Raw genomic sequence first — 26,144 nt, 5'->3', positions numbered from 1 at the left:
TGAGAGAAAGTGCAAGGGGAAGGTTGCTTAGTTTAATTAAAGATCCTGAAGTTTTTTCTAGATAATGAGTATCATTCATGGCACTAACTCCCTCCTAAAGAAGCTGTGGTAATGTTACAGATGTGATAATATACAGAAGACATTTTTTTGTTGTTCTGTTTACAAGGGACTTTACCTGTTTAATTATGAATAAAATGAGAATTAGCACCATGCTAATAGTTCAGTGTGCTGATACTTTAAAATATCCTTGGGTCCTGATGGATTTATGTTGATACTTATATTTGCCTGCAGATTCTATTCAGGTGTTCTTTCTGCATGGCTATTCTGCTCTCAGTTGTTTCTAATGTAATAAAATTATATTTAAAGAACTCTTTTTCTTCTTTTACCATAGGTGCATCTCTGTCTTCTGTGACCTCGGAAAGTGACTATGCTATTCCTCCAGATGCATATTCAGTAGATACAGATTATTCAGAGCCAGAGCAGAAACTTCCTAAGACCTCGTCCTCATCTAGTGATAATGGAAAAAATGTGAGTACTGAAGTTATGTGAAGAAGTACACCTGAGGTACTGTGTGGATATTTATGTTCAGACTGCTACCCAACCTTTTCATTCAGTCTTGCTGACTCACAGACTGCCTTATGAGTACAAACAGCAAAAAATACCAATATTAGCCAAGTAATACCAACAATGATAGCCAAGTAAGAGTGCAATTAGTGAAGGAAAGTGGAAGATAATTCTAAGCTTTCCCATATAATGAAGGAAAAACAGGTCAACAACTCCAACAATACAAAATACTTGAGATTTCCTTTCTTGGAACCAGGTCTGATATCAGATTGCATATGAAATATTCAAAACAGTTTAAAGTTATCATTTGAATATTCAGGTAAATAGAAGGGCATTCCAAGAAGGAGCAGTAATAAGTTTCTGTCCTTCCTCATTCAGGGAAAACATCAGAGAAATCTTAGGTAGAGTAACATGTGAAGACCAAAGAAATCAAACCATTATGAGGTATTGGTCAGCCTTCAGGAGCTTTTTAATGGCTTGTGTTAGTAGTCAGTGTCTTAACATACAAGTAGATTGACTGCCTGCTGATGGAGAGTATTTTAAGCCTTCTTCACAGAGCAAAACTGTGACTCTATTCTGCAGATAGACATATTAGAGGTTTGTCTGTGAGGAGCTCAGAATTACAGTTCTTTGTATCTGGTTTTCAGAATAGGACCTGGGCTTGGGAAAAAAACATTTGTCTTTTTTTCATCTTGTTCCTTGTTTAATATAAACAGCTAGAAAGTAAAATCAGAAATCATCATATTCTTCGTTCTTTTTTATAGTTTGGGGCACTTACTTTTTTTCATGTACTATAACAGTAAGTAGGGATATTCATTAGTCATCCCATGTGCATGACATTTTTCTTAATTGATCCTTGTAAAAACATTTCCCTTGGATTAAAAGTCTCATCAAATACCGTAATTATTATTTAGCATGTTTTTATGCCATATATGCCTGTGTGTGTATTTATACGTATTTCTGAGGGGCAGAGGTATATATGTGTATTTAACCACTTTTTATCTAACTTCTAAACAACTAGGAACCTTTGGAAAAATCTGGATATCTATTAAAAATGGGTGGTAAAGTAAAGACCTGGAAACGACGGTGGTTTGTGCTTAAAGGAGGTGAATTGCTATATTACAAATCTCCAGTAAGTACATGTAACTTACCTGTTGTTTCATATTAGATTGTTTACTGATAATCTAAGGTTGCTAGAAGGGAAAAAAATGTACTTCTGGTTTCTGAGCTGTTAAGAGAGTGATTCAGTACTCACTTTCTCATGAGGTGTACAAGGTACACAATGTCTAACTAGAAAGTAGTTATCAAGATTAATGTTTAAATTAGTCCTACATTAATTTATTGTTGTTTGTTGGTAGATTTAAAATATTCTTTTTCCATTCTTTCCATACCAGAGTGATGTTATTCGAAAGCCTCAAGGTCAAATTGAGCTAAATGCATCCAGCCACATTGAAAGGGGTGATGGAAAACAAACAATTCAGGTGCCTGCTTTTCTCCTCTATTGCTGTTTCAGCATTCCCTCCATCCCCAAAGCCAACTCCTTGTTCCAGTCCCTGTTGTGCTGGAAGTCCAAGTGTGGACTTGGAATTAAAGAATCAGTGCCTTTCATTTGAAACCAAAGAATTGTTTCAGTGACAGAAAATATAAAAAGGCCTACCTGGACTCTTATTTGTATTGCCACAAAGGTTAGATTATCACATCTGGGATAGAAATAAAGAGAGCAGTCATAGGGTCAGCCATTTGGAGTAGAGAGAATTCATTTGTCTGAAAGGAGAATTGAGTTTTCTCAACTTGCCATCCTGGAACTTTTCAGATATAGATTTAGAAAGAGTCTTTCTGCTCTGTCTGGTCATTAAATGTTTCATTAGTGAAAAGTACTTCAGGGAAATTAAACTCTCTAAAGTTGTGAAGCTACACTGGGTGGTGTATGTTACAAATCCCACACTATGGGGTCAAATATGTCAAGCTCTTGAAGCTAAAAACTCTTTGTTACTACACAGCTGACCACAGAGAAACGAGCATACTACCTGACTGCAGATTCCCCCAATATCTTAGAGGAATGGATCAAAGTACTGCAGAACGTTCTTAAAATACAGGCTGCCAGCCCACTCTTCGTACAGTCTGAAATCAAGCCAACCATGAAAGGATTACTTACAAAGGTAGGAAGACACTTCTTCCCCCAGTCTGCTTTATTCCAATACTGTTTAGGTCAACACTGGCCTTACTATACTTTAGATGAGCATCTCATCTAATTCTGATTCTTATACCATTAAAAGAGTTACGCAGTTTTAATTTTATGTTTAGTAATGTGGATAGGAATTGGAACCGAGATATGCATTCACAATATTGCCTAAGTTCAGAGATGGTGAAAATAGTCAGTATTTTCTATCTGCAATTATTACTAATGTTCTGTAATTACAGGTGAAACATGGATATTCCAAAAGGGTTTGGTGTACCCTAGTTGGAAAAATTCTGTATTACTTCCGTAATCAAGAAGACAAGGTAGGTCCCTTTCTTGTTTCTTCTTCTTTTAAACACTAACCTACAGCTTTATTAAGGTAGAGTTGGCCTTGGTATTATACACAGATTGTCAATTTGAAAGATTCTATCTAATAGCCAGCAATCCAGGCCACACCCATTGGTCTCTCTCACACCCATACATGATATGTATTATGATGTTATCACTAGCTGAAGGGGAACACTGGTTTGCCTGGAGTTCAGGTGTCCCTTTCTGACAGACAACAGGAAAGACCCAGCTGGCATCTGTAGTTCTTATGTCTCTTGCAGTGAGCAGTGACTGCAGGTTTCAAGAACTGAAGTGTTCTTTCTGTCCCTCAGTTGACTTCCAAATCCTGTTCTTTGCTACGTCGCTGTACATCCACAGTGCAGCAAGAGCTAAGACACTTCCTAGACATGATTATCACCTGTTCCTTTTGCTCTCAAGGCATTGCATTTTGTCATCAAGAAACATCTTTTTAATGGAGGCAGGTCAGAAATAGGATTTTGAACAGTCCACTGAGCTATTATAAAAAAAACCAACAGAAATTCTCATATTTGTACTTCTGTTTTAAGAAGATAATCACACTGGAGCCAGTAATTCATAGCTTTTGTATAGAGTCAGTTACTCCCTTTGTCATCCTTTCCTCTTACAGCATTTTAAACCTCCACAAAACCTCATTTGTACAACTGTATGAATAAGATAGCAGTAACCATCCATCAAAACATTTTCTTTTAATTGCTCTTTAAAACAATATAAAACAGGGTTTGGGAATCAACTGGTTAGAGTATTAAGCTCATCATACAGAGACAAAATTAACTTACAGTTTCTCCTAGGGAAAAATCTCTATGTTTAACATATCTGAATTTATACATTTTTACCACCGAAGATTTTGGCATTTTAACATGCTCTTTAGTTAAGAATTTTGCTGGAATCTTGGGAATATTTCCCTCACATCTGGAAGAAGTTTAGCTGCCCTTTTAAAGTAAAATTGAAACTAATTTGCTAACTTGGAACAGAATGAGAATTCAGCTTTTGTAAGCAGAATATGTATGAAAAGTTTTCCAAAAGTACTTTATTTCTAATGTTCAACAATACGCTAATTAAAATCATGTTTTCTGTAGCTGACTGTGTCTGTGCAGAAATAAATTACACAATCTGCAGTGGTTAATACAATAATGGAGTCCATTTAATTGACCTTCTTTCAAAATGGAATTCAAACTAAAAAGTCAGCCAATTGTGTTTTAGTTAAACTTAGTGAATAAATCAATCTTGACTACTTATATGTGAAACAACATCTTTTGATTCTCAGAATCTTACCTTATTCAAAAAGCTGAATGCTTCAGAAGCACTACAGAAAACATGAATCACCACATAATTTTTTAATCCTTACCAGTGGTGCTGTAGAAAAGGAGGGAGTTTTGTTAGAGTAGCCAGTCAGCCTCTTTCAGTCCTATCACCCAGTTGTGAAGAGATTTCATGCTGTATTTATGTTTGTTGAGGCTTCCTGTTGATAAGGGCTATGAAATAATTACTTCTGTGAAAATTTCCAAATTTCCTCTTGAATGGCATTTTAGATAAAATGTTTCCTGATAAATGATGCTAACTACATAAACATCTCAACACTGAAGTTCTTTGATCTCTCAGACTGGAAAAAGAAACAAACTAGAAGGTCTATAACACAAAAAAATTACCTTTTGAATTTACAGTATGAACAAATCAGATACATCAACAATACATTCCTGTCCTCTAAAATAACAAGATTATAATTACAATTCTAGGCTTGACACAGGAAATTTTTTTGCTTGGAACCAGGTTTGGGAACTCTAAAGAATGACTTCTCTTACCCTAGCATACATTTATTGCGTTAGCTATATATAGAGGCAGACCTGTAAAAGAATTTTAGAAAACCTCATTTTCAGACTTTGGCACATAACATTCTCATTATGCTCTCTGCAACATCTGGCTTATCTGACATTCCTTGGCAGGACTTAAAATGAGTAAATACAAATGGGTATGGATGGTAGTTCATGTTTTAACTTCTATTAGCACAATAAGAATGTATTATGTATAATAATAAATATAATAATATATAATACAAAATCAGTGTGCACTGACACAAACATTACCTCTCTAACCAACCAATTTTGATATTTACTTTTAGTTTCCTCTTGGTCAAATCAAGCTTTTTGAGGCAAAGGTTGAAGAAGTTGATAGATCCTGTGATTCTGATGAAGATTATGAAGCCAGTGGTCGCAGTTTATTATCAACCCATTACACTGTTGTTATCCACCCCAAAGATCAAGGACCCACTTATCTTCTTATAGGATCCAAACATGAGAAGGTAATAAACTGATTTTTTTTTTTTTTTTGAGTTTCAGTAGCACATCTATGAGTATGGTGCTGTGAATTAGTATTTCTTGAGGAGGACAAGTCACCTGGCTTGTATTTTGATATAATAAGGAGAAGGTTCTGCTTTATTAACATCAATCAGAGTTTGTCTGCAAATCAGTGCTAGTGTAAGTAATCCTTGTTAAAACAGACAAAAATATGCAGGCTTGCCTACATAAGTAGGTGGTGCAGAACATCATAAATGCTGTAATGAGAATTTTGCTCACATACAGTAATTTGTAGACAGAGCTGTGCTGAGAGGTTGCAGGGTACTGATATCCATTTTCACTGACAAGACTAACATAGTACCAACTTGCCCTACTGCAGTAAAGGAGCAATGATAGGTGGGGTTTTTTATTATTGTTGGTTCATTGTTCTCAAGTAATCTTGTAGGGTTCATTTTGCTTTCTGGCCTTATCCCCAGGTTAGCAGCATCTGGCAGTGATAAAAAATTACTTATGTAAGTGTTTGGAAGAGGAAAGGAAGAATGCCCTAATAATTAGACATGATTTCTGAGGGTAGAAACCTTTGAAGAGAGCCCTGTCCAATCTTCCTTGCTTAATATTTGTAACATAGAGACCATGAATATGTGTTTATTCAATCAAAGGCAAACTCCTTTGGGCTTCAAAAGGAGTAATGCATGGTAGGGTTTCAAGTTGAGAGTAAAATCCTGGTGAAGCAGCTCCTTCCAGCACAGAACGAGTGAGCTGCTATGTTTTTCTGCTTTAGGACACATGGCTTTATCATCTGACAGTTGCAGCTGGAAGTACCAGTGTAAATGTTGGATCTGAGTTTGAACAACTTCTTTGCAAATTATTAAATGTGGAAGGTGATGCCAGTAAGTTTATTTTCATTTCAACATACTGATCTTCCAGTGCTTATTTAGTAAATGTACTTATGAACTGAATTAATTGCAAAATGTATATATTTTATCTGTTCAGCCTCTCAGATTTGGAGACATCCTACCCTTTGCCATAGCAAAGAAGGAATTACTTCCCCTCTTACAACATTGCCATCAGAAGCCTTGCAAACTGAAGCGATTAAATTATTTAAGGTAAAACCATAGCAGATGCCTTTTTTATTAACTGACTATTTTAACTCTTAGCTAAAGAATGGCTGTTAGTTGGCTTACTAGAAATATTCAACAGATAAGAAAAGAGAAATTTTTTATCTTTAGTGGAGGTAACTAATGGACAGCAGCAAAATGTGCCCATATTACCTCACCAGAGACTATATAAAGATGATCCTTTGTTGTAAGTTTAGGCTACAGCTTTTGGTGTTCCTACTTACTTGATAAGTTATTGATAAAGTGCAAGTGACTTGAAAAATCCATGGCCATCATGAGTGATAATAATTTACCTTGAGGTTCATAGTTCCAAAGAATCTAACAGTATGGACAGATCTCTGCATTCAGAAAACTGTATCTGAAATTTTTTTTTCAATTAGATTCAGGAATAGAATGATAGGCAAAAGTTTTGTTGTAGATACATTTAAATCATCAGGGAGATATTTTAAAAATGAGAAGAAAAGAAAGTAAATTTTAAGTTTAGGCAAGTCATGGATTATTTAAAACTGAGATAGAAAGCAGGGATTGTACTGCTCTTTTTAATAAAAAGAAAATACTGTCATATGAAGTAGCTATTCTTAAAAGACCAATTATTTGGTAATATAAATAGAGAAAATATTCCAGAGCAAAATTATTAGAAGTATTTTACAAGTTCTTGAGTTCACTTTTAAAGAGTTTAATAGATCTTTAAAAATACACATATATATATATGTCCCAGTGTAGTAAAAATGTCATATGATTAGGAGACACACAGTGGTTCATAACCACTGAGCCACAGCTAGGTTCTTTAGAAATTTTGTCTGCCTTACAGCTTTCCCAGTTGAATGCCAGGTAGGTAGTTGATGCATCTGAGAGGGAGTATGCTGCAATGCCATTAACCTGCTTCCATGCTATGAAGTCTATTCCAGAGACAAAATAAAATTTTGCTGTTCCTTTGTCTGTACGTTGTGAAATAAATTACATATTGGAAGGCATGGAGGTTGGATAAATTAACTTTCTCCACAAAACTTACACAAATCTAGAGAAGGAATTCCCTGAAGTATCAGCTACCTGGAGAATTTTGATTATGGTTCAGATCTAGAGAAGATTTCAAGACAAGCACTGTATGTTTAGTCATGACCACTTCTAGGCAAACTTTCCTGCTTGTTTCTCTGGATGTCTGAAGCACTTCAAAGAAGTAAATCCATTTTATTTTCTGCAGTCCTGCAGCATGAAAATTTACATGGAAATGTACTTCTTTGAAAAAAACAAATTTACATCTACATGGAAATCATTTTTCAGACCTAATTCAAATCAGACACTTGCCTAAATTAAATAAATAAGAGATTACTTGTATGACCTTTATTGAAACCTTATATAAATCAGCTTAGAAGTCAGGGGATTTATTTAGAAGCAGATGAAGTCATGTTTCAGTTACCCAATTTGTGATAAACATAGGCTAGAAATAGACTGCACTTCCATCCAGTTCTTGTATTTTGCTTATATCCCTTAAAAATTCAACTATTGTATACAGTAAATGAAATTAATGATACATGTGCTTTCTTCTAACACAGCACAACAAGTGCTTATAGTCTATCTCTCCTAAGACAGTACTGGTTATAGGAAAGATCATACTTAACCTACAGTAAAAACACCATGGAAAGCCAAGATGTAAATCAGTGGCTCTGACTTACAGATTCTTTATCTGTGTATATGCTGCCATGTTTTGCTCACTACTTACAGAAGCATTTTACACTGTCTGGCACTGAGAGCTGTAGACATTGAATTTCCAAGTCCTGTAGAGGGGTGAGTTGTGTTCAGCATGTTCTTAAACTTGCCTACCACCACAATTGTTCCAACTCCTGTTACAGTTCACTCCATTAGATACAGAATGAAAAGCAAGGGTTGTAGGAGGTATCTTATCTCAAGTCTCTGTACAGATTTTCATCCTTTCTGGCCCTTGTTACCCCATTTTGCAGAACTAGCAGGGTTTTCTAATTCTACTGGTAAACTTACTAATGGTGATTTCAATTAGAGTACATTTTTGATATATAGAACATCTTAAAGATTTGTTGAAGCTCCCTTGTATGTAAACTCACTTGCTTATTATTTTACATCTAGACCTGCCAGTTGTTTATAAATGCTGCAGTTGACTCTCCTGCCATTGATTACCATGTATCTTTGGCCCAAAGTGCTTTGCAGATCTGCCTCACACATCCTGAACTTCAAAATGAGATCTGTTGCCAACTTATTAAACAGACCAGACGTCGACATCCACAAAACCAGGCAGGACCAATACAGGTAACCCAGTATTTATTTTAATGGTATTAATTTTGGCAGCAATGGAGGAACTACACAGAGTGTTGAGGATGGTAAATAGGCTTTGCTCTTCTGCAGCATCTGCTGAGTTACGATCCAATTCACTGCTGCTGTGTTTTCCTGAAACAAAGCTATCCTCCAACAAAGTATGTGTATAGATGATGACAGAGTATATCTCTGCCCATGCTGTTCATAAAGGGCGTACATAAAATGGGCTGCCATCAAGTCAAGTGTTAAGTAAGAATGTTTGAAACCTAATTCTTTTTTACTACTTCTTTCCTAATAGAGATGCTGCCTCAGAAAGCTTGGTGGGCTAAACCACATAGCAAATGACTAAATATCATGAGTGTGAAGTAAAGCTGTGGTGGAATCTCAGATAAGGCTCAGGGCTTCTGAGAGATGTCCCAGGGCTTCTGAGAGATGTCCCCTCTTGTGTGCCATGCTTCTGCATTCACCCTGCACACTACATTTTTAATACTTACTTGAAATTCTTCCCTTTGTCACTGCCAGCTATTCACTGCTATCTAGATACAAAATGAACTGGAATTGAAAGGAAAGCCAATACCTGGAGCTTGCATAGAATTAAGAGAACTGGAACATTATGCTAACGATGGAGCAATGCCTACAGAACTAGGAGATGGATGAGAAAATGAGAAAAGAAGTTACCATCAAGGCTTCTGTTATAGATATTTTTTTCTCTTGCTACAGAAAGTAGAACATGACCAGCAGCCATACCCATTACCTAGAAACAGCCTGTATCTGGGAGATGGCTAGTGTGTGGAGAGGCACTGGAACAGGTTGCCCAGAGAAGCCATGGGTGCTCCCTCCCTGGAAGTTTTCAAGGACAAGTTGAATTGAGCTCGGGGCAGCCGGGTCTAGTGTAAGGTTTCCCTGCCCATGCAGGGCTTTGAACTAGATGATCTTTAAACTTCCTTCCATTCTATGATTCAATGTGTGCATTGCTAAAAGATTCACAAAGCTTTAACAGACATGGTACATTTATGTCAGTTAGCACACACTGAAGCAACGTATGGCTGATGGAACTTACTTTTAACCCTTCTTTGGTACTCTCCTTACCATTGGCAAGGCCTTTCCTCTGATGCAGATAAATAATTTGTTATTATGCTATACCCCTGAAATAATTTTTAAGAGTTAATACATGCAGTAAAAGGTTTTCAGCCTTACACTAAGTTTTTTAAGTCCTAAATTCCTGCTGTAGTCTCTTACCCTTGCTTTTTCTGCAGTGTATACCTTCAACAGAGCCAGTGCTATCTTCCATCAAAGTACAGATATTTGATGAAAGGGAATATCTGTGCCAGTGCTGTCAAATTTCTATTTAATACCAGGCAAGTCAGATAAATTAAGTTGAAGAAACACCATTTTTTAAATCTCAGCGTGAAGCATTGATATATTGATTGTGAGAAAAGTAGTTGCAATGTTAGTAAGTGTATATCAGGGTAAATAAGAGGACTCTGTATTAAGTGAAACCAATGGATACATGCTGAGCAGCAACAATATACCAAAATATTAAATAATTGGTTTTTTCAACAGTTACTGACAGTTGAGTAGGAGAAAAAATGTCTCATGTGTTGCTTCATAATATGCGTAACAGGAGAGCTGAATTAAAATTGCACAGGCTTCTCCTCATTTCATACTGCTTGGCCTTGCAGCCTTAGTATTTATTTTCCTTTGTATTAACTGCTTTCTGTACAAACTCAGTTGCTTTCCCATTTCCAGCCTCAAAAGAAACTTGATGTACACATGTAAATAGACAGAGAGTATTGGGCCTTTCAATGAGGTGATATGCTTATTTACTCAGCTTTTTCTCTGTGTTCTTTTTTTTTTAATTCCTATTTCAGCAGCCTCAACTTGGCACAGTAAGCTACACTGCTAGCCAGCAGCGAAAGCAGGAAGTTTTATGTTGTAGGATGTTTAAAACAGTGAATGTATTCCTTTTGTTCAGGGCTTGCAGCTTTTGGCCCTCTGCGTTGGACTCTTTCTGCCCCAGCACCCATTCCTTTGGCTTCTTAAACTTCACTTAAAGAAGAATGCAGATTCCAGGTGTGCCTGAGTATTATTACCCAGCTAGTCAACTGGTCTTTCTGAAGTACCTTGTTTTCAGTCTTTCCTGTAATATATCAGATCTTTTGACATATATTTTAAGAATAATTTGAGTAGAATTGCTACTAAAATATAGTACATGTACATCACTTGGGAGAGTTATGTTTAAAAAAGAATAATATTTTGGAGTGCATACTCCGACTGTATGTTGCAAAACCATGAAAACCAAAATATGGCAGTTACACAACACAGCCTTAGCCATGTTCATCTTTGGCTCAATTCTGCTGCTCTCAGTAGACTAATTCTCTTTCTAATTCCACATGCAAAAAAATGTGTTGGAAATCTCAGAGAGTGAAATCTGAGTGCTCCTCCCATCTGGCCTCTCCAGAAATATTCACTCACAATTTACTATCCTTTCAGCCAGTCCCCAGGAATTGCCTTATTCCTCTTTTTGCCACAGGACTGAATTTGGGAAATACGCTATATATTGCCAGCGCTGTGTGGAACGTACCCAGCAGAATGGAGACCGAGAAGCCAGACCTTCCAGAATGGAAATCCTTTCCACTCTCCTGAGAAATCCCTACCACCACTCCCTGCCTTTCAGTATTCCAGTTCATTTCATGAATGGCATATATCAGGTAATGTCATGCAGGCCACGAAATCTGAGCTCTCCCAACCCCCTGCTGTCAGCATATACACAGAGGAGTACATAAAAAAGAGAACTGTAAGGCAAACATGGCTCAAGTTTCATCCTGTGCCAGCACCAGCAATGGCAGGCAAAAAGTACTTGTGATCTGATCAACTAAGAGTAAATGTTTGGGGGAAAGTCTTGAAAAGAAAAAAGTAAAACCTTGTAAGAGTGGGAACTGCCAAAACTCTGTTTCTTATTTAACCTGACCACCAGATGAATGAATTAGACTGAAGGAAAAGGAAAGGCATTAAATTCCACTTCCTTTCATCAGACATCTTGGAAGTTAAATATCTCAGTGAAGGCCTGGAAGCACAGCTGTAACTCCCATTATCAGTCCTGAAGGATAACCATATTTGTTACAGAACAAACATGGCTCCAGTCTTAACTCTTTGGGGATGTCATTAGTCAAAGCCTGTAGGAAACCAAACTCCATGGGCTTCCGAGCATGCTGCTTCACATCCTGGTTTGTGTTTCCAGCTGTGAGAGATGGCTGAGAAGAGTTTTAACAATTCATAGTATTACTAGATAGAAAGCAACTTTTTATATCAAAATCAAAGCTATATCAAACAATTTTTTCATTTCAGGTCACAGAAGAACTCTGCATTTTTTCACCTCTAAATTTCTTAATTGCTTACTGCTTGCCCAGTAAAACAGGAAAAAACCAACACCCTTTAAATCATCCTAAAGGGTTTCAAAATTAAAATTTGGAGAAGAAAAGAAGTAACTGCTCCTTAGTTATTTACTGGCCAAAACTGTATAGTTCCAAGGGCTAAGAAAATTGTAATTAAATACATAAATTACTTCAGTGGTATCAGCACATAACAATTATAGTGGTATTAAAAACTCTTGTATTAATCTCTGAAGATTCGTCAGATTTTATTTTAATGTCAGCCACTGAGAAGTTCAAACAAAAGTTCATGATCCATTTGCAAGACTTTTTTTTACCAAAACATTTTCAACATGTCAAGTACAGGGAAACACCCTCAAATACAGATTTAAGTGAACATCTGCCACTGATATCTGTAAAGAAGCCATTTGCCATCTCTTGCTAAAATGCTTCAGTACCAGTCACAGCAGACAGAAGTTCATATTTGGGGAAGTAAAATTTAGAAGGTTCTGTATATTAATGACCTATGTAATAGTGACAAAGCAACATCTGTAAACTATTTTGGCTCTGCCAGTGTAGATCTGCCACCTGATATCCCTCTAAAGTTGCACGATGGAAAATGATTAATTGATCTCATCTGCTTCTCCACTATATTGGAAGATGCAGGAAATTATAATCTTCATTTTTCAAGTGGTATTTGTCACAAAAAGCTCAGATACAAGACTGTCATATAAATTCTGTAATAGAATTCCAAGTGTAGCAAGTGCAAGGAAACAAATTCCACTAAACTAACTTTCCATGTGGAAATCTTTTCCAGGCTCTTTATGGCAAATTTTAATTTCCAATGACAGTAATGGATGGAATGGGTCTTATAGTCCCACCATTAGTCTAGCGGTATTATATTTCAAAATCTTATATTCAAGGGGGGAACGGGTATGAGTTTGATAGCAAAATACATTCTGGCTGCTTTTTTAGGTTGTTGGGTTTGATGCCTCTACCACAGTAGAGGAATTTCTGAACACTCTGAACCAAGATACAGGGATGAGGAAACCAGCTCAGTCAGGATTTGCACTGTTTTCAGATGATCCCTCTGGCAAGGATATAGAGCACTGTCTTCAAGGAAACATCAAGGTAAACAAACGCCTATAATGAGTTGTGCATATAAAAAAAACAAAGTACCTCCATTTGGCAGAGCTCTCTTCAGACAATGTAAAGGAAAATATTTTTCAGGCTGAAAATTGTCTTTGTTTCTTAATGTGAAAGGAATTTTTTTTTATTTAAAGATCACTTTTTCAGTTTCTGAAATTCATGCAGTGAACTATAGTTAAAAGCTTTCTCCAAGAGACACATATTATTCAGAGAAGTAACAGCTGTGTTAAAAAACAAAATGTAAACTGTTACAGTTCTTTAAAGAGCAATTAGAATCAAATGTGGTTTTAGAGATTTCAGGCAACATTTCTGATCTAGCTCCAGAAGATGACCATGTGAGGTCCAAGAAGTCATTGATACGGGGGTGGAGATCCTGGGAAATTAAAAAAAGAAATTGTTCCTTCTCTAATACAGAGTAGTTTCAGAGCTCAACTTAAGAAATTTCCAATTTTTGGCTTGCCATTGTACTAAATTCTAAATTTTAGCTCCCTCTCTTCCTAGAATTAAATTCTTAGCAGTTAAGAGTGACAAGACTCAGGATAATCTGTGCTTTAGTAAAATATTAGATATTTTCCAAGTCTTTTAGCAACTAATGAATCTTTTTTTTTTTTTTTTTTACTTCTACCAAGTAACTTTTTGGACCCTTTGGCCAATGTTCAGAGCTGCACTTTTGAGTTTAAAAGTGTGGTACAATCTAGCCTTAGTGATAAACAAGTGGTGTAACCATGATCAGAAAAATTACCACATGGAAAGCAAAATTTATAATATATGTACTTATTTACTAGGTAATTGTAACTTTAAAAACGACTCGTATTATTTCTTCCAGGTAGGCTCTTTTATGAAGGAGTGGTAACATGAAGCCCAGCTGGGCTCCTAGAATCTGTTCCACCTCCTCCCCATCTGCCCACCTACACAACTTGTTGTGAACCGCTTTTGGTGCACTTTATAACAAACTTCATGCCAGCTTTATAGCACGTACTAGAAAGGACCTGAAAAATCTGGGCACGCAGCAGAAGGAGACGGCAGAGACCAAAGGCATTTGATTAATTATATAACAACTCACCCTGTATTATTACAGATTCATTGGCAGCTGCTAAATCAAGTACCTGGCCTTTCCATGTTATGGTTTGCTTCCAAAGGCAGTGCATGTGTTTCAGGATAAACAAAAACCAAAAATGTTAATTACTAAACACTTTGACTAAGAAATGCAAGTAATGTTGTACTTCAGCGAGTTTAAAAATTCAAGCTGTGTATGTTTCTAATAGATGATAGGTAGAGGACATTAAAATAAGTTGCTGTTCAGAGGTGTTTTCAAATAGGAAGACATGCCAAATCAGTTTTGTATTGCTTTTCTTCTAGATCTGTGACATTATTTCAAAATGGGAGCAAGCCTCCAAAGAACAACACCCTGGGAAATGTGAAGGCACAAGGACTGTCCGCCTTACTTACAAAAACAGGTTTGTTTAGCAAGTGTAATATCTCTGCCTTGTCCCAGGATTTGTTTTTCAGTTTCTGCAGTTTATTCATCTGAGAAACACTGGCTGACTTGAAGCTTGTAATAAAAATAGTAAATGGGTGTAACTGGAGAATATATTTTTAAATGTAGTTACTTTTTTTTAGTTCTTAAGAGGTGAGCAGGGCTCCAAAAACCCCAGTGAAGTCAGAAGACTGACATTAAATATTTACCCCCTGGTTCAAGCACAAGTGTTGCTCTGCTAACGTGTTTTGACAATGACATAAACATGTCACATTCAGAGCAGATACTGCTAATCCTCAGGGCTAATGTATTTTCGTATCTTGTTTATTTAATAACTTTCTGTCTTTTCTGTAGGCTTTATTTTTCAGTTCAAGTTCATGGGGAGACAGACAGAGAGAAGCTGCTGCTAGTGTATCAGACAAATGATCAAATAGTCAATGGACTTTTCCCTGTAAACAAAGAATTAGCAATGGAATTGACAGCCCTTTTAGCTCAGGTAATCTTTATGCATGAATAACTCACACGGCAGCTTTTCAGGAGAAAAGCTTAAACAAACTGATCCAGGATTGCTTGACACTCAATTGACCTCCACCTTTTACATATGAGTAAATACCAGACTGGGCTGGAATCTTTGAGTAAGGCAGTAAGTTGAGTTCTGGACTGGAGTAGAAATGCTTTACAGCATTCACTGCTGCTGGCACCAGTGTGGCTAAAATATGCTTTTCCCCTCTTAATACAGCAAGGCCCATTGGCATTAAATATCATATAATCGTGTACCATTTCTTTTTTCATTATTCCTTCCATGATTTCTGCAAGTTAATTTTCCAAAGTAACAGCTCTTCAATGAAAGTCTAAGACTCCTTTACTAGACATAGTCTTGATGTTTTATTTTTAAAAAATTAAAAGCTCAAATGAAGGGTTTTGAGAAAGTTATTTGATGTTATTATTCAATAAATGTAAACTGATTGGTGTCTGCTGGAGATTTAGCAATCTAAGAGCAGAAGTAATATGTCTGTAGAATTTGTATTTGGTATTTAACTTTTTTCCATGGTAGATAGAAAATAAGAAAATCATTAGTGTGACTTTTTTATCATTGAAAAGTATACATTATTTACAAATAGGTTTTCTTTTATACTTGGTAAAACATATCAAAGTGTAGTTCATAATATCCAGCTAGAAAATTACTCTGGAGTAACAAAAAAAACTTTCTTCATGGACTTCCCCTTAGGTAGAGATTGGAGATTTTGAACGGCCTTTTTCAACTCCAGCAGGGCAAGTCACTTCCCAGTCCAAGTCCAACCAAACACTAAAGCAAGTTTTGGAGAGATTCTACCCTAAGAGATACAAGCAAGGTTGTTCAGAGGAACAGTTAAGGTGGGATGAGTTTTTTGATTCATATTCTTTAAAGATCTAGCAGTGAAACAAGGAAGCTTTAAATTGTCATTAGGAATAATGTACTGTTGGGCTATATTTGCCTAAACCTGTGTTTGAAATTCATTTTCTCACTAATCTAAAGAATCAATTTCCTCTGCATTTTCTAATCTGAACAAATAACACATTCCAGCAAAAGCTGTAACAGTTACTACACAGTGTTACAAAACCCAGGGATTTTGAAATTCTTATTTTTCTTATTCAGCAAATCCAAACTAAATCTGTCTGTGCACAGACTAACGAGTTACATGAGGACAGGATCTGTTTGTTATTCTAGTGTGCAGTCTCAGGCAGCCAGTCAAATTGGCAATGTGTAACTTAGTGGACTTACTAGTAAGGTATCACTTTATTTAAAATTAATAATCTGCAAGCCATTTAAATCAACACCTGCTGACATGAAAACGACAGGAACAGTGTAATAAATTATCCAAAGTCAGTGATACAGCGATTCTGAAATCCAGTAAACATCATAGAAATGTTCTTCAGTACAGAAAATGTTCAGGTTGAGAAAATTTAAAGCTATTATTATATGCACATAGTAACATTATTACAATACTCAGAAGACAATGAGGCATTAGAATGCCCCAAGTTACACAATTAACTTCAAAGAACAAATTATGAAAGGTCTCCAATTAGATTAACTCATTAAGGAAAAGTGAAACCCCTGTTGAACTGTTCAAGTAGTCCTACACTACCAGTTGGCAGAGCTGGAGATCTGTGGCATGGGAAGAATCACTGTACCTGCCCTATTGCCTGAACTTTTTTGCTAAGGGTGCAGTTTGACTTCACAAACAGTAAGACCAAAGCTTTAAGTGCTGGATCTCCCTCTACTACACATTAGCCCTCCTTTTTCTTGAGCTACATCTAAAAACCTTATGACTGCTGGCTAAGTCATCCCTGCAGGTCAGTGTCCTAGAAAGATATTCTGAGCTGGGGTTTTTTTGAAAATTAGTTTTTCCACAGTATTGAGCCAACTCGCCAGGGAGCCACAAATTTCACAAAAGGAGCCAGAAAAAAAGGCCCAGAGTGAACACACTGTGCATCAGGAGCAGCCTTTTGGGTAGCAGTGCCCAGACACATTAAAAGGGAGTAGTGCTAAGCCACAGGTAAAGATATGTGCTAAGCTGATGGATTTTTGGAATGACAGCTGACATAGCTGTTGAGTACTGATAAAGGTACATTGATTCTCTGTAGAGACAGGTTAAAAGCTGCCCCAGACTTTCTGCCTTTATGCTGCGACTGCTACATCAATATTTAATCATAATGTTTCAGAAATTAGAAGATACTTCATAATTTTCATATGCATTAAAATATTAAATGACATTTTGGATTTATTTAATACTGTATCAGTGATAGTCCTTGTATTAACTGAAATTACCATTTTAAGAAATGGATTCTTTTGTTGCTCATTAAACTTGCTGTGGGCAAGCATTGGAATTTCCTTCAGTAAGTAAAATCCATCCTCCATTTCAACAGACAGCTTTGCCAGCGCCTGTCGACAAGATGGATGGCTCTCCGTGGGCACAGTGCCGCAGACTGCGTGCGCATTTATCTCACCGTGGCCAGGAAATGGCCTTTCTTTGGGGCTAAACTGTTTGCAGCAAAAGTGAGACATTTTGATGAGTTTGACTGGGGCTTAAGTAGAAATATAATTTGCAAATATTAGTACATTTTTGTTGAAAATAACTGTGTATACATCAAGCTGATTGAATCTTCTGTCAAATTACTTTTTAAGTCATACACTAGTGAAATATAATAGCCATAGTACTAAGTGTATCATAATAGTAACTTTCCAATACACTTACTGCTTTACATTATCAATCTGTATTTCCATTTCCTTACATCTTAGTTTGAGATAACCTTTTAGTTTAGACTCTTTTTACCTGATAACTAATAGAACATTGAAAAGGTGTCATTAAATGGCTGTGGAAGCTGAACCTTGCAGAAGCACTAAATGTGGTTAAGGGTATTTAGAGCACTCCCTTCTATCCTGGCCTCTCAATTTCTCTAAGCCACAGGTATCTTAATTCTCTTGATTCAAATAACAGCTCTGTTAAACAGAAGAGTCACCTCATGCCTTCAGTTTTAATAGGCAAACCGTGTGTGTGTGTGTGTGTGTGTAAATACATATATATATAATTGCTTGTCAGCACTCTGTTCTTTGTGTATTTGGATATATGAGCTAGTAGACAAACTGTAAGACACCTGACTAGTTTATTAATGAGACTATATATTTTATTGGACTAAGCACCAGGGTAGGTTTCAAGTGTATTAGTTTGAGTTCATTGTTCTGCCACGGGCCACCTACATGGCTCTGGGCAAGTATTTCAGTTCCTTTACTGAAATTTACTCTGAGAGGGAACTGAATTGGGAACTGTGGATGGAGAGAGGTCTATAGTAGTTGAGAATTGATAATTATTTACATATTGCCCCATTTTGAAGTAGTAACTAAAGAGCATTTCTCTTCGTAGCCTCTAGCAACAACCTCAGTTGAGAAGTCCTTCATATGGTTTGCTGTTCATGAAGATGGCATAAGCATCCTGGATTACAGCTCCATGGTAAGTGAAATTGCTATTTTAAATTTGGTCAAGATAGATTTTAGTACTAATTATATGGAGAGATTCACCATCATGCTATCTAAAAGATGGCATTAGCTTTCCATGCTAAGTTATGTAGTCCTTCTCTTAAAGCAAAAATTCATTCCTTTTAAAATGCTTTAATGTTATCATCATTACAAGTAGCACTAATAATAGAAGTAAGTAATGAATTCTTTGCACAGAATTTATTTTTGTTTATCAGATACAGTTTTTATATCATTTAATGAAATGTCAATGTTTTAATCATTCAGATGTCAGGAAATCCATAGTTATTGTAATGTTATTACAATAACATCAATTTTCTTTTCCTGGAGACTTAATTTTCCAGTATTATTCATAATACATACACTCTGCAAAGAGCAGTTACTTTAAAAGATTGTTATTTTCATTGTATTATTTTTGTTTAATAGTAGGTAATATAACCCAGTGTTATTTAATTATGTCATTTTAGGCTCAGATTTTTCTTTGATTTGCAATACAAGTTTTCAGAGAAAAAGACTTGTAATCAGTGTAAAAAGCAATGCCTGAGAAGATCCCTGCTTTCATTTATATCCTGCAAAGAAAAAGAATGGCATGCTGCTATTAGCAAGTGCTAATGTTGAATATCAGAAAATTAAAATCTCAGCTTTATAATTGTGCTGATATGGGCCTTTTCATTACATTTCTTTGCAGTTACAGAAATAATAAAACAAAGCATGAGGAGAGCAAACAGCAGCTCTCAGGGAACAAGAAAAGCGTACTTGCATCTGACTGCAGAGAGCTCTACAGCACTGCTCCTGGAGCTACGGCATTTCTGTAGGGCATTGCCAAGTTAAGTATTGGCAGCCCTTACTTAACATTCAAGGAATGCTCAGCTTCCAGAGAACATTGGGATTTTCTGTAGGAAAGATCAGGACTATTAGAAACGATGCTGCAAGGGGTAGAGATAATACTATTTCAAAGAGGTTTACTGAGGAAGGACACTAAGTCAGTTATTGTAAAAATGTTGTCTGATGATGAATTTTAAATGCAAACATCTGCAGCAAATTAATATGAGGTGTAACAATAAATTAAATGCTGATCTTAACTCAAAGGCCACTATTGTGGGTGTTAAACACAGAACAGTAAGAATCAAGGGATGAAAAGCTGAGGAGCCTTGAAGAGCATTTATGTTTCTTCAGAGATGTGAAAAAAAGAGAACAGAATTTAATTAGTGTGTTTGCAAAACACATCACTGCGCAAAAAGAATACCTGGAGTTAAATTCCTTCAGATGTCTTATACTCTGCCATTTAATTTATTTAGACACTGCTTCAATTTCAAATGGAATTAGTAAGATTAACTTCTCTCAAAGTCAGTCAAGATTTGGGTAAATGGAATTACACACTTGAGTTGAAATCTTCTTATATCTTCTATCTAATTAATTTGGAATAGAAACAGAGGTCAAACTTAGAAGAGTTATCATCTACAATGAAAATTCCTCATCAAGAAGGTCTAAATGAACCTATCCCAAAATTCACAGTTAATTTCAAGATTCACAAGAAGCTACCTCCATTGAAAAATATATGTGTAATTGTGTTTTTAAAATAAGAATTTGTCATAATCTGTTTTTCCTGCATTGTCCTGCCTAATAGCTCTGTGTTTTGTTCTGGGGGTTTCCTTTCTTCAGCGATTGACAGTTACATACACATATAAGAGCCTGATGACTTTCGGAGGCTATCAAGATGATTTTATGCTGGTTGTTAACAACGCTCAGACAAAGGACAGATCAACTGAAAAACACCTTTTTGCCATGACAAAACCAAAGGTTGGTATTTTACCTGAACCAGTTTCCCATCATCTGCTTTTTGTGCTCTCTCTAGTGGGTAATCCCTAACAGATGTGAAAGATGAAACACCTTTTGTAATCCCAGCCTGCTCAGATAACTGACTTTTGCCAGATGATTTTAGAGAGCAAATAATCAGCAATGTTAAGGCTAACTGTGAACTGATGTGTTCCTGTTCTTTTCATGTCCCTGTCTGTACCATTCCAGATTTTTCACAGAAGGACAAAGAAGGCTGATAAGGACAGAAATTAAATGCAGTACCTAAAACTTAGTCTGTTTGCCTAATCAGCACCAGAGATAATTTTTTCAAAAAGTACATTTGGGATCTACAGTGAAATTGTAGAATACAACATCTGAAAGATCAGCCACTTCTTAAAAATCCTAGGATAATTTTCCTTTCAGTAAAAAAAAAATAAAAAAACCCAAAAACAAACAAAGAAAACAAGCAACCAACCAAAAGTGTTATTGTTAGTTTGAACAAATTTATGAAATAATACAGAATTCCACATATAAATTTGGTTCAAAACAGGATTCTTCATACAAGCATAGTAAAAAAAACATGTTGAAGTTTCTCTCAGATTGTGCCCTTACAGAATCACAGAATGGTTTGGGTTGGAAAGGACCTTAAAATCACCTAGCTCTGACCCCCCTGCCCTGGGCAAAGACACCTTCCACTAAACCAGGTTCCTCAGAGCCCCAGCCAAGCTGACCTGGAACACTTCCAGGGATGGGGCATGCACAGCTTCTCTGGGCAAGCTGTCCAGTATAGGATCACAAAGAGAAAATATAGTAAAAACTACCCTGAAGTCTTTATTCCCTTCATCTGCCCTGCATCTTGGCCAAATTTCTCAGAGCATCATCTTTTGGACTTCAACATCTCTTTAAAATTAAAGTCATCTCTGAATCATTTAAGACTGTGGAAGAGAAAGTATCTTTGATACGTCCTGATGGGAATAACATTACATTAATTGCAAGGAGCAGTAAAAAAAAGCTTTATTAGTTATCTCCTCTCCCCCCATCATTAATTTGTTAAAGTACAAGTACTTATCCAGTTGATGGTGATTGTCACTTGCTAAAAAGTTAGCTATTTTGTCAGCAGTCAAAACACATCACTGTATTTTTCAAAGAGTTTTGTATGTTCCTGTTATAGATTCTTGAGATCACTCTACTGATTGCCAGCTACATTAACAACTTCCATCAGCTGAAAGGAGCTGCTCATCACCTCTCTGCTCCAGCATTACTGGCTCCTCAGAGTGGACAGAAACTCAAGGAAATGGGGAGCCAGCCACTTCTTGCAATCAACAGACCAACTAAATGTCCCACTTTGTTATGAAAGGATTATGTATCATGATAATGCATCCTTGTAGAGGGTTTCTAAACTGGACTGAAAACCTTCTGATGTACAGGATGCATAAGCAGCTCCATAAACAAAAGGAAGGTGGACAGGTTTACATTAATTCAGTTGCATATAATAGAAGTAACTCTTAATTAAACCTCTGGCCCGAACTGGAAAGATGATGAGTCATTTTAAGGGTTATGATTTACTAGGGCTTGCTTGTGCCTACAGCTCAGAAAAAAATACATCTGTTTATAGTGATGGAGAAAGGTGTCATCGGAAACAACTGTATAGATTTTCTAGTTTTACAGTTATAGACTCAGGGACCAAACTGTCTTCAACTCTTCATCTCTGTTTTTCAAAATTAGACCAGTTGTATAACTTTTATTTTGAAAACGAATTTCTGTTTAGAAAAGCAGTCAAATACAAAATACTTTCCACTTCCAGCACCATCCCTGTTTGCAATACAAGTATCATGGGACTAAAAAGAACAAATTGTGTATAATTGTTTCTCCTTTGAAAAAACCCAAACACATAAGCACATCATGTAACTATTACAAATTTAAAGAACGTTCTCATGATACACTCTAGCCTTTGTTATACAGCTGTTTTACTTGGCAAATCTTCAGTCTTGGTCTGGTAAATTTCTAAATAAACTTCCTCTGCTCCAACCTTTTGAAAAAAATCTAAATTGGATAGGTACTGTATTTAGTACAGTTTTGTTAAACAAGACCCTCTACCTAATTTCTCTTTTAATCCAGAATAATAATATAATACAGATGGCAAGAATGACTCAGAATTCAGAACACAAGAGCAACACAGAACACAATTTACTGATATGTTGTGAGTAAACTTGGAGATCATGTACAATGTGTATAATGTATATAAATTGAGTCAGAATAATATTTTCTTCTTTTTTTTAATTTGTATCTATACATTTCTTATTATAATACTAATATAATGTTCTTACACACTGAAGACATGCTGCATCTGCACTGCTTGACCTAGGAGCACTTTCCAGTTGCCTTTTTTCAGGTGCAAGCCTCAGTGCTACATAGGTCAAATGTATAGAAATTATGTCCATTGCTTTTCTTTTTGTTTCAATGCAAATAAACAACTTCTGCAGCTCTGAAAAAGATCAGCACCGTACTCCTAATAGATAATTCAGGTACAACCATGAAGAAGGTACTCAAACAAATCACTGATTCATGGACATTTTATAGTATCCAGTTCAGCTCATGTTAATGATCACAGATCATTAATACCTTACAGCCAGTCCTCATTGGCTTTTCTTTGATTATTACTTAAAACTGAAGTGATTTCAGAACAAAAAATCTCTGGGTTATGTTCTTTAAACATTTCAAATGCTCATACTGAGAGAAAAAGTATTTTAAGCTTTTAGCCCCCTATTAAGAGTACGGAGTATCATCCTAAAGAGTTGAAATAGATTGGAAAGGAGATACAGGCCATGAAGAGAACATGGTCTTAAAAAGGGGAAAGGCAGATGGCTTTCTTTGGAAAGCTCTCAAAGTCTTGCCATGGCTACTGAGGTCCACAGGACTCAAGCACCATTTGATGAATGGTTCAATGGGGCAATGCTTCCTTTTGAAAATTACAACCAAACAACACACGTACCAAACCCAGATCTTTCCCTTTTGCAAGGTGGAAAGAGCTTCCTGGTAATTTCCACTCCTTGGTGGTGACTGGGGCACTGAACCCTTCTCTTTCCATGAGGCAGGGCCAGCAGCAGGAGGTTTTGCCTCCTCCTAGGCAGCCAGTCCCCTGCCATCATCCAGGGAAGCATTTTGGCAGCTACAAGAGACCAATGACATTACTTCTTGTGTTGCACCCATAGTGATACAGATCCCATGGTGAATATCATTTAGGAATTAACACCCCTTTGCGATCAGCAAAATAATTAAGTTTCAGATTTGAGGGGGGAAGGGTGTTTTCAAATGCAAACATGTTACTGCATCAGTTAGGTCACAGTATATAAAGCTTCTCAAATATGATTAAAAACTTCAATTTACAAACACAAAGGTCTTCTTGTAATCATGAAATTATGATAACCTGGAATACCCGTAGTTTTTCCTAATTGTCCAGTTTCAAATAATGTGGCAGATCACCTTCCATTCTTAGAATGCAAAAACTGGAGCATTTTGCTAGTGAGCTTGTTAATGTAATTTTTAAAATCTTTGTTGAATTTTGAGACATGATAAACAATGCAAACAGCTGATGTGCACATTTGGAGATTTCATTAACAACATTACAAACAGTTGTTCTATAAAGCCCTGTGCAGTCTATGAAGCAGAGTATGACCTTCCTGCCTGCCTTTGTGTAGGAAATCTAGACACTGCTTTGCTTTTTTTTGTTGAGCTCTTGCTGCTGCAGTATGTCCCTACATTACATCATTGTAATCAGAAGCAATTCATGCATTAGTTCCCTTTTTTTGGCATGACTTTCCAGACTTACTACTGCTCATTATAGGTCACCATTAATCCCACACAGCCACATGACCAGAAATGCTGTGTTACTTTATGAAATAAACACACTCACAGTTACCGTGACAACACTGTGTTAAACAATGGAGCTGCTTCCAGAGTGATTAGCAAGAGTGAGTGAGGTTTCTGCAGTGAAAGTAACCTCAGCAGACACTTCCCTTCAAGGTAACAGGGTCAGCAAGTGGAGTCTCTTTCACATGGAAGCACACTTCCAAACACAGCTCTGCATATCTCAGGGCCTTGCTCCACGGTAACCAAGCTCCAGAGCTACTTAAAGAATACCACACAATGCAAAGACAGCAAGGCTGAAAATTTCACAGTCCAAGCAGATAATCTGTTCTGCCTTCCCCACCAGCCCAAGCCTCATGACTGATCACATCTCAGTCTTAACCTTAAGTCATCCATCAAAGAAACTCATACTGTGCTACCTAACCCATGACTAAAGCCCAGGTAGGAACATGACCTTTCTCACCTCAGCAGTGATGATACTGTGGGAGCTGTCAGATGAGCAGCAGCTTCTGGGACTGTTGCTGGAAAAATTCTCATGCTCAAAGCTTGCAGAACCTAGGTTGTAAAAATATTGGCAGGATGGGATTAATATGTTAGCACATGCAAGGAGACTTCACCTTCTACCATGAACTTCAGAATACCTTTCGTGCTTGTTCTGAGTTAGTGGTCAGAATCAACAATCCATGTAAATGATCAATGAATCTGAGCTTGACAATGACTGAAAAATCACTGGTAAATGTCTGTATAAACAATCACATTGTTTTGAAAAGACTATTTGGAATGCAATGTAAATTAATATATTACTTGAACTTCACTTTGCCTTGTCAATTTTTGAGCAGCAGTATTAGCAAAAGAATAGCTGTTTTCCAGAACAAGCAAGACCCATTTACTCCTCTAGCACACCAGGCAAAGGATAAAGCTTTAATGTTTTAATACAAACCATAAAATTAATGGGTTTTGTTATTTTATATTTAATTTTGTTTAAATTTGAAATAAAAGCACATGTTTCCCTATGAAAAAAGGCTAGTAGGTATTTGGTGCTGGAGTTCCTTGCTAGACTACCAGTTTTCATAGGTTTTAATGGTTCCTGAAGGAAGAAGAATCATTCTTGCATAAAGGAATGCATTGCTTAAAGCTTTAGGTAGAGTTTTAATAGTCCATACAGCTTAGTGCAATCCATTAGTCTGAGTTAATTTTAACTAAGATGATAAGTAACTCAGTAATAATGACTTAGGGGAAAAAAAAATTTGTGTGTGTGTGTTGTTTGTTTTGGTTTTTTTTAACAGTTTATAAGGGCAAAAGAAACAGAGAAAGTTGAAACATAAAATACTAAAAGCTTCAATTTAAATTCCAGATTGGGTTTACTACCTTTTACTGTGCTCAGATCTGTATTACAACATCTTGCAGATTTTCCATCTCTGACAGTGAGTAAATCACTGTAAAAATAGCTTGGTTTTTATACCCTTGTTGTTACAGTAATACCTGCATAGGTCATAGTGCCAGGAGCAATTCCTACAATAGTTTTGTTCTCTTTGGCAGAGCAAGAGCAGGGATTTTACTACCTCTAGATGCTGATTACAGATCAGCACTGGCTTCATATATATACCAAGATCTCAGAAGTGTTCTGTTGAACTGAAATTGATGAAAAAAATGCACTATACATCAGG

General features: G+C 36.4%; 1 protein-coding gene across 6 annotated transcripts in view; it reads left to right on the top strand.

Annotated features, from left to right (window-relative positions):
* PLEKHH2 (pleckstrin homology, MyTH4 and FERM domain containing H2) overlaps positions 1–25,498 on the top strand; it is a 54,863-nt gene extending 29,365 nt beyond the window's left edge. For all 6 annotated transcript variants that reach the window (XM_056488918.1, XM_056488916.1, XM_056488922.1 and 3 more), the window contains 19 exons: positions 392–528; positions 1,586–1,696; positions 1,959–2,045; positions 2,565–2,723; positions 2,986–3,066; positions 5,226–5,405; positions 6,182–6,290; positions 6,394–6,506; positions 8,619–8,798; positions 10,780–10,877; positions 11,338–11,515; positions 13,151–13,306; positions 14,684–14,781; positions 15,156–15,297; positions 16,030–16,175; positions 17,709–17,838; positions 18,704–18,790; positions 20,476–20,613; positions 21,782–25,498. In XM_056488918.1, the coding sequence (XP_056344893.1) occupies positions 392–528; positions 1,586–1,696; positions 1,959–2,045; positions 2,565–2,723; positions 2,986–3,066; positions 5,226–5,405; positions 6,182–6,290; positions 6,394–6,506; positions 8,619–8,798; positions 10,780–10,877; positions 11,338–11,515; positions 13,151–13,306; positions 14,684–14,781; positions 15,156–15,297; positions 16,030–16,175; positions 17,709–17,838; positions 18,704–18,790; positions 20,476–20,613; positions 21,782–21,964 (2,513 nt within the window). In that variant the 3' untranslated portion in view covers positions 21,965–25,498. The remainder of the gene's footprint in view (positions 1–391; positions 529–1,585; positions 1,697–1,958; positions 2,046–2,564; positions 2,724–2,985; positions 3,067–5,225; positions 5,406–6,181; positions 6,291–6,393; positions 6,507–8,618; positions 8,799–10,779; positions 10,878–11,337; positions 11,516–13,150; positions 13,307–14,683; positions 14,782–15,155; positions 15,298–16,029; positions 16,176–17,708; positions 17,839–18,703; positions 18,791–20,475; positions 20,614–21,781) is intronic.
* Positions 25,499–26,144: the final 646 nt, after the last annotated feature.

This window comes from Oenanthe melanoleuca, chromosome 3, assembly GCF_029582105.1.
Source record: "Oenanthe melanoleuca isolate GR-GAL-2019-014 chromosome 3, OMel1.0, whole genome shotgun sequence".
NCBI lineage: Eukaryota > Metazoa > Chordata > Aves > Passeriformes > Muscicapidae > Oenanthe > Oenanthe melanoleuca.
This window is presented reverse-complemented; position numbering and strand designations above follow the sequence as displayed.